Source organism: Lytechinus pictus, chromosome 5, assembly GCF_037042905.1.
Source record: "Lytechinus pictus isolate F3 Inbred chromosome 5, Lp3.0, whole genome shotgun sequence".
Classification (NCBI taxonomy): domain Eukaryota; kingdom Metazoa; phylum Echinodermata; class Echinoidea; order Temnopleuroida; family Toxopneustidae; genus Lytechinus; species Lytechinus pictus.
Window position 1 is genome coordinate 47,178,052 of NC_087249.1, and position 9,404 is coordinate 47,187,455.

A 9,404-nucleotide genomic window follows, 5' to 3' on the forward strand; every position below is an offset into this window, starting at 1 on the left:
TGACTTTCATACCGCTCGTGGTTTACATATTTCGTGAATAATATGTGAGAATGTAAGACAATGCTTTTTCCAGGAGTAGAACTTGTTCATCCACATTTTCGAGAAAATGTACATAATTTCAGCCAAATTTTCAGTTCAGATAGTTACATACCAAAACTTAGGGTATATGTGAGTTCTAAAAACGTGACATGGTATAACTTCTCGGCACTTGAAAGATTGTCAACTTTTTTTGTGAATTTTGTGAAAAAGGGTCATGAAAAGAGCAGAAACAAGTTCTTCTTTTAGGTCACACTCAAATTAGAAACTTTATCAATTTTGAAACTTGTATAATTCAACTACATGGCTCTTCTCAAACAGGATTCACATTTTTTTCTATTCAATTAGAGCAGTTGTTCCTTGTTTCTTGTACATTTTCTAGGTAAATGAACAATTCACTCTTATTTGACATTACCCCCACATAGGTAGAAAATCGATTGTGAGTATGCGTGTGTGCTAGTATTGCTAGGGGAATTTGCTTGACCAAATTTAACACTGACCTGTATTTTTTTGACTGAAGCATACATGTGCTACTTAACACACTCATGTATTAAATTTTTAATTTGACAATTATAATATGCATAATACGGTATGATTGCAACAATATGAGAATCATAGCTTTTTTTGAGTGATTTCACTAGCATTTAGTAGTTTTATTGATGCTTTCACCTTTCCTCTGTTTAATCTGGAAATAATAATGCACAGATATGTATGATAATTAGAGCCAATTTTCTGTAGATATACAGACTGGCATTCAAACTGGATTTAGTACTACAGTAGTTCAGTGTATTGAGTTTTATTGTAATTGATTGAAAAAAGATAATTTGTAAGTTTCTAAACAAAACTTGTCATTATAGATGATATAGGAGATTGGGATGTTTGCATCAGGAAAAGGATACCAAGAAAATCTAATGTCTAGACATTTTTGAAAGATAAGAATTCTGATGAATTGTTTTTTTATTTAAATTTGGAAGGAAACCAACACATGTGTTTTGTTTCACTTTGAAAATATGCAAATTGTATGCACATCTCTTGGAACTTATTAAAGTATATTCAGCAGTTCTTGCCCAGATCAGATATAAAACCTCAAATTTTGTTTAATTTTTTAAATAGGTTTATTAAACCAAAATGCACATTGATGAAAAAAACCCAAATAAGTTGGAAAAAAACATATTCTCGAGTGGAAAATAGTAGAATATTTGTACTTGCCCATCATACATGTACATGCTAATATTCTGGAGTGAAATGAAGCTTGGACAAGTAATTCTTTAGTAGATTATAGTAGAGAAAAGTAGCTCAATTTATCAAAGATTTTGTTTTTCTTTCAGATATGCACAATGGTGAGAAAATGTGAAGGTCTTTTATAGTTTTATTGTTCACTGAAATTTTTTGGTGAACTGCGAAATAGTGTCTGGTTTGGTTACATAATGAAGTTGGCTCACAGCTGGAAACTTATATCGAAAGAGCATTTGAAATCATGTATGCAAACAGATGCTTTATTTCCCCTATTTACTTTTTTGAAGTAATACAATATAGTTAGGTAATTTCTTGAAAAATTGAGTAGAGAGATTTGTTGTGAATGTTCAACACATTGTCATGGTGCTTTGAACTGTGCAATAGGGGACGTACAATGCGGGCAAAGATATATCTAGATACATACATGTAGATTAGTGCTTTAGAAATTTAACGATGATTTGAAACTGAAGTGCTGTAGTATTCATTGCACGTGTTTGTAATTTGCCCGACATAATTAGGCTTAACACATTAATTAAAATTGATATTTGAAGAAGAATGTAGATTTTTTGAACAGGTTTTCATGGAAAGTACCCCATTTAAGTATGCAAAAAGTAAATATCAAACGTCGTCTTTGATAGGCGGTCTGTATGGTCCCCCCTCACATGCTTTAAGCCAAAGGGTGAATTCCACATATTAAACCCTTATAATTACATATAATTGCAAGATTTTTTTCTTTGGACAATCATGTTTTACATTTTGTGGTGGTTAAGTGTTCTTCATAATGTACATTATTTGTCAATGAGAAATAAATGTTGCACTAAAATAAAAATAAAATGTATGTTTCTTTGCATTTGTTCTGTCATTGAATTAGTTGTTAATTAAATCACATATGGTATGTGGAGAACAATATGAGAGCATAATGACATACACATGCTTTAAATAAAATGGAAAATGTTCATGCTACTCTTTGTGCTCAGATCAAACATTCAGAGAAAAGGCTGTAAAAGTGGTTGTTACCTCCATACATGTATATGTAACAGTAGTTTGTGTTCAGTCAATGTATTCCTGAAAGTGGAAAAATATCCGTTTTAAAATAAAAGCAAACCCTTTTCTTCAAATTCTCATGCTATGAATACTAAAATATATAAAGTTAATGGCAGGCTCAAGTATCAGTTTGGAATCATAATCATTATTCATAAAATGCCCATAAATTTCCCCAAACTTTGATATTCTTGAATTTTATAATGTTGGCCATTTTGGACTAAAACCAGTAATTGGGAAGTTTTATGATTAATACAGCCCTAATTATCTATCTAAACAGCAAATTTAGGTAGTCATTAATTGTAGAACAATTCATTTATTTAAATTCACTTTTGCTAGGCCATTGATGCTGCCTTCACTGTTCACCAGGTGCGGATCCATGAAAATTAGTGGGCCTTGTCCACCCCCCCCCCCTTAAAAAAACAAGGGAAATGGAGAATGGAAGAAAAATAAGAGGGGAAGTGAGAGACATAAGAAAAAGAATGGAAAGGAAGAAATGAAATAAACTTAAGGGACAAGAGAGAGGGATAGAGAAGCAAAAGGGGAGGGGAGAAAATAAAAAATCAGGACCATCCCCATCATCACCACCATCATCATTAGCATCATCATCGCCATCATCACCATCTACATCATCACCACCACACCATCCCCATCATAATTATCATCACCATTACCATTGTCATCATCACCATCATTAGCATTATCACCACCATCAACACTGTTACCATCAACACCACCACACCATCCCCATCATCATCATCATCACCATCACCATCATCATTGGCATCATCATCACCATCACCATTATCACCATCACCACACCATCATAATTATCAGCATCATCATCACCATCTCCATCATCATCATCACCACCATCACTATCCACACCATCCCCATCATCATCACCATCACCACTATCACCATCTTCATCATCATTACCATCACCATCTCCATCATCATCACCACCATCACCATCACCACCATCCCCATCATCATCACCATCACCACTATCACCATCTTCATCATTACCATCTCCATCATCATCATCACCACCATCCACACCATCCCCATCATCATCACCATCACCACTATCACCATCTTCATCATCATTACCATCACCATCTCCATCATCATCACCACCATCACCATCACCACCATCCCCATCATCATCACCATCACCACCTTCATCATCATTACCATCACCATCTCCATCATCATCATCACCACCATCACTATCCACACCATCCCCATCACCATCACCACTATCACCATCTTCATCATCATTACCATCTCCATCATCATCACCACCATCACCATCACCACCATCCCCATCATCATCACCATCACCACTATCACCATCTTCATCATCATTACCATCACCATCTCCATCATCATCATCACCACCATCACTATCCACACCATCCCCATCATCATCACCATCACCACTATCACCATCTTCATCATCATTACCATCACCATCTCCATCATCATCACCACCATCACCACCATCCCCATCATCATCACCATCACCACTATCACCATCTTCATCATCATTACCATCACCATCTCCATCATCATCACCACCATCACTATCCACACCATCCCCATCATCATCACCATCACCACTATCAACATCTTCATCATCATTACCATCACCATCTTCACCATCATCACCACCATCCACACCATCATCACCATCACCACTATCACCATCTTCATCATCATTACCATTACCATCACCAGTATCATCACCACCATCACCACCATCCACACCATCCCCATCATCATCACCATCACCACTATCACCATCTTCATCATCATTACCATTACCATCACCAGTATCATCACCACCATCTCCATCATCATTCATCACTACCATAATCACCAGTACAACCACCACCATTATCACCTCTACCACCGTCTCTCTTCTCATCACCAATATCAATGTTATTCCCCCCCCCCCACAAATGAGAGCCTACAATACAATCCGGGATAGCAGTAAACCAAGTTATGGATCCATAACTCACTCCCAATTTTATGTGTTACCATTTCACAAAATTTGATACTGCAATATTCTACTTGATTGGTCACAACACAAAGATGCATACCAGTATTAAACCTTTTTAGAAAAAAAATAAGGTACATGTACACATATAATTGCTTGGCAATATTTTTTTTATTGAAATGAGTTCAGGGGCCTGTTGCAGAAAGAGTTGCGTCTAAACGCAAGTCCCGAATATGGGTGCTTCATTGGATGAAAATCAAGTTGCGCAAGATTTTTTGAGTTGCGTTTGATCGCAACTCTTTCTGCAACGGGCCCCAGATTGCTGATATTTATACACATGTATATCCAATAATGAACCATTAAAAAAAGTCCAGATGGAAGTAAAAGTAATTTGTTTAAAGACACAGAAAACATACAGTGCCTTTAAAGCGGGATTTGTACTAAAAGACTGGGCACATACTGTTGACAATTTGCCTAAGGAGACGTGACAGTTTAGTCCGTAAAGCGAGGGTTTTGGATTCTGCTGACCCAATGTTCATTCCCACTTGGTGCGCTAGTGCCCTTTGGTAAGGCATTTCCTCATTGCCAGGTCCTTCAGTCTTCTGGTTGCTTGCTTACAAGCATTCATGCTTTCTTAAATAGCGGTCAGATAAAAAAAAAATCAGTATCACCACTATCTCCATGCAGCTTTCTAGAATTAGGAATGAATGAAAGGTGTTCTATGTACAAGTCCACTTCTCTCCATATATCATGCTATATTTTGGTCCTGGGTCATTGACTCTCCATTCCTTCATCTTTGAATTGTTTTATGCTGTCCTGTAAGAGACAAAAAAAAGTGAATAAGAATGAGGTATTATAAGCAGAATGAGCAAAAGCCTGGGTAATAATAGTTGTGTTTTGTATCCTCTGGCAAAAAGTGCTATACATGTATATCAAAATCCTTTTATATATTCAAAATCAAGTCTGAGCCATATTTCAGTCCACCCACCATCCCAGAGTCCAGAAGGAGCAAATGACCTCTAAGACATCAAAACTAAACAAGCTGCACACTACAAACTGCACATTGACGGTAGCCAGGGACTTCTAATAATTTATTCAGATACAATGTATATTCACAACACAATTACATGTAAATTTTGGAGCATTTTTTCATTGCTAGATTACAAATTAAAACATGAAAAATGAGATGGTAACTGGCACTCCACAAAAGTGTGATCTAAGTTAAATAACTCAATCATTGATATTAGAATACCACCCAAGAATTTAATTTGTTTTCCATATCATCTGTTTTACTTCAGTTCTTTTAGAAGCCATTCCCTGTTAAAGCAACTATATTTGGTGCTCACACACTCTATTTATTTTGTTCCCCTGACTCACTTCGAATGTTTGCTGAATGTGATCACATACTTCTGAGAGATTAGCTAATCCCTTTCCAAAGACATCACCAGCTGGCGGTCCTACACGGAAGAGCAGAATAAATATATGTAATTAATCAAAAGCAGTAACTGAGGAAAAAACTCCGCGAGGACTCTGATAAGAAACATAATCTTCAGAACCTACAAAAAGTATCAAATAATACTTTGCCCCTCCTCCCCCCCCCCCCCCCGGAAAAAAAATGAATGGGTCAGTGGAGCACTGAACATTAAGAGAAAGATCTTTCTTGAGAAACTACTAAGAGAAATAACTTAAATGAAAGTCACATGAAGAAAAAAATCTTAAAAAAAAAAGAAAGATCAATATTAACTTTACATGTTTTAACTTTACAATGGGGTTGCCACGCAGTCAAGCTTAGCTTATAGTGGCAACCCCTGCAACCTTCTAAAAAAAAATTGATATGTATTAATAGAAAATGCAATTTTGTTCAATGTTTTGCTTGACAGTTATACGTATACTATTATTGTATTTTCTTTGTTAATGTGTTTATGAAAAAGTGTCACAGAAACCAATAAATGAAAATGAAAAATGAAAATGTATTATATAGTAGCCAGAAGGAGGGAAAAAATGAAGGGAGGGGGAGTAATGGCCTCACATTTTAACATGTAAGAGACTGCATATGTGTGGAGTCTATAGAAAACATGTTACAGCAATATCATTCAGCCTCCAACAGGGTTAACAAAAATGGAGCAACAATATTTTAGATATCAAAAGTTGATGTTGAAGACCTACAAACAAATACAAAAACTTAAAATAGAAGAAAATTAATCAAATAAAAGCCTCTGAAATACCTAGCATACAATCTATATTATGACAGTCAACGTATGAAACTGACATGCATGTAGATAATTTCAGGAAGATTGACTTTTATCACTAAAAAGTCTTGCACTGATTTTTACTTGATCAAATTGGAACGTCAGATGCATCAAAATCAGGTGAAAATCTTGATACTTTGGGAAATAAAATTTTTCATTATTACGTTATTCCCTCCTACATATGTATATGTTGTTTTTCAGGCAAAAGAGACTTTAAATAGCAGATCATATCAATTCCACTATCTCAGTGTTGAACTTTAGGATGTGACATTGCACATTTCAGATTAAAAAAATCAAATTATATATTTTGTTGGATTCATTGTAATCCCTTTAAGGCTTCATCTGTATTGATATAACTCAGATGATTTTAAAAATAAGTTCATTTCACTTTTCAAGAAGCACGAGAGACTGACATTAGGGGCTTTATGAAAAAGTGCAAGGATGGGGAGTGGATCTCATTTTCCACTTTAAATATATTAAGCACCTGCTTAGTCATTTTAGCAAGCTTTTACACTGAAAATATCCAATAGCATTAAAATATCATTTGGGCGTTTCTGTATCTCAGGAATACTTGCATGTCAAATGATATTATTTCTTTGGTTAGCTCCTACTAGACCTTTCCGCAAAATGAAATTTCACAATGAAATATACCATGCTAAGGATATAAAATAAAAATGTTTAATTGGACAAATTTTGTGATTTTTAGTATAAATCTATTTTGATCAAGTTCCGAGTAAAAATAAAAGTATCTGCATATTTTAGCCTTTGCTATTTTTTTTATACATGTACATGTGATATCCCTTTTAAGGCATGAAATTGACTGAAAATTTCAGGATACTGTCATCTAAATATCCAATTACTCTCAATCTGTTAGGTACATGTAAGCGTTCCACTTAGTGTAGACAGGCTTTACCTGTGACAATCAGATGATGAAATAGTTGGCATGGGAATGAGAGTTATATAATTATCTTTCAGATCTTACCACAAAATCGATATTTTACAATAAAATACACATGGAAAAAAAGGAAGGGGGATGCAGGGTGAATTCCCCTCCAAAACACCCAAAGTGCACTGGAAAACTAAAACAGAGCCCTGATAATTCCTGTAGGGTTGAATGTAAATTGTAGTACAAGAGAACATACTTTGGCTGATAAGCTCAAAATGTAGAACAGGGATGTTTTTAAATCAATTTTGTACTTGAAATACAATTCTCAATTATAAAACAAATGTAGATCAAATAATAAATAAAAAAAAGTGATATTAAAGACAAACCTTTTGTTTGTATCCTAAAGTTGATCCTATTCTCTGTAGGATGAGGTACGCTGTAACCACAGAACTCTACATCAGGGCTTGGGGAGAATGGTGGGGAAATGATAATCAGTCAATACATGTACCAATTGACAGACACCAGAGGCGGCGGAACGTCAGGCTCATACGATGAAAGTCGAGGGGCACCTATTGTTTGGCAGACAAAAGGTGCCCGTCCACTTTCTTTGTCCGAGCCTGATGTTCCACCGCCTCTTGACATACACAAATTTGATGCAATTTTTATAGGGCATAATATTAGCAAATAATTAGATACAAGGATGTTTAAACATACATTTTGTTTAACTGGAGCTTCTAAATCATTATTAACATTATTATTTTATTAGTATTATATTATTTTTATTATTATTATCATTATTACTATTATCAGCATTAGTAGTATCACTATCATTATTAACAACATCATAGCCATCATCATAATCAGTTCATTACACAATTTCTTGCAGAATAACTTAGCAAATATCTTTCATTTAAACATAGAGACACATGGGTGGTCAATTATTTTGATTATTTTAAAACTCATTTTGAAATCACTTCCACAACTGGCAATAATCTTTGAATTTAGGCAATACTTACTCTTTCATAATCATATATCTGAGAGCATTGCCAAGGGTATGGTCTTCTTTGTGCATAACAAACGTTACGCAATCGCTCTTGTCCCAGTTATCAGTAGTCTGAGCAGTTTGGACCTGGCAATGAATACAATGTTCAAATTAAAGAGAGGTTAAGGACAAATTATTGTCTGCTTTCATGGCAAGGTAGGAAATAATTTCTATTTTTTAAGGGGTTACATGTATTTTTCTTCCACATTGGGACATTTGCAGAATTTTTTTTGTTTGGGGGGGCCAGGGGGGGGGGTACTCGACCAAAAAAGTGGTAGTAGTAGGTATGTGCCGCGGGCGAGACAAAAAACAGGGGCTTTAAAGCGGGCTTATTGCAAATAAAGAGGGTCCTCAGAATGGGCTTCGGTACTACAAATGCTTGTGAAAGAGGGGGCCCTTGGAACGGGTCGCCTGCGTGTGAGTGCGTATGCATCCCTATGGAACGGGCATAAATGCATGCAGCTAGCCCGGCGGCACGGGCGCCAGTAACCCAGGGAGCTCCGGCCTGCTTCACGGGCTGGAGTTAAAAAAGTTAGACTCTGTCGCGTTCGTTCTCAGTATCGATCGGCCATTTTATTTTCAATTTTGACAGAAGGAGAACGAACGAGACAAAACTTTTCCTTTTTTTTGAGGGTCCAGTTTGTGCCTCGATGTCAGGATTCTGTGTCCCGATAGACCTTCATCCATATAATCGAAGTAAGTGCATAATTTATTTTTCCCCCTTTTAATTTATTTGGAGTGCTATCGCGACCCCATTTTGGAGAGTATATGTCTGCCTACCTCGAGCGATGTTCGTGCAGGCTCCACTCCACTTCACTACCGCTACACTATGCTCCACCTGCCCGAACATCGAGACGGTATATCCAAACTGGTTCACCGTCCCGATGTTCGGGCAGGTGGAGCGTAGTG

The 9,404-nt window shown here is 36.2% G+C and overlaps 1 protein-coding gene across 1 annotated transcript; it reads right to left on the reverse strand.

Moving 5' to 3' along the window:
- Positions 1-4,470: 4,470 nt before the first annotated feature.
- On the reverse strand, positions 4,471-8,587 carry LOC129260153 (DNA-directed RNA polymerases I and III subunit RPAC2-like). The gene is made up of 4 exons (XM_054898193.2): positions 8,470-8,587; positions 7,840-7,916; positions 5,696-5,775; positions 4,471-5,134 (listed from the first exon to the last, which is right to left on the reverse strand). Exons 1-4 carry the CDS (start codon positions 8,523-8,525, stop codon positions 5,090-5,092), a joined length of 258 nt encoding a protein of 85 aa, XP_054754168.1. The 5' UTR covers positions 8,526-8,587; the 3' UTR covers positions 4,471-5,089.
- Between the last annotated feature and the right edge of the window lie 817 nt (positions 8,588-9,404).

Coding starts and splice junctions, on each gene's coding strand:
- LOC129260153 (XM_054898193.2), bottom strand. CDS start 8,525: ATGCACAAAGAAGACCATACCCTTGGCAATGCTCTCAGATATATGATT. Junction 5,776..7,839: donor CTTTAGGATACAAACAAAAG/GTTTGTCTTTAA, acceptor TCTTCCGTGTAG/GACCGCCAGCTGGTGATGTC. Junction 5,135..5,695: donor ACATTCAGCAAACATTCGAA/GTGAGTCAGGGG, acceptor TGTCTCTTACAG/GACAGCATAAAACAATTCAA.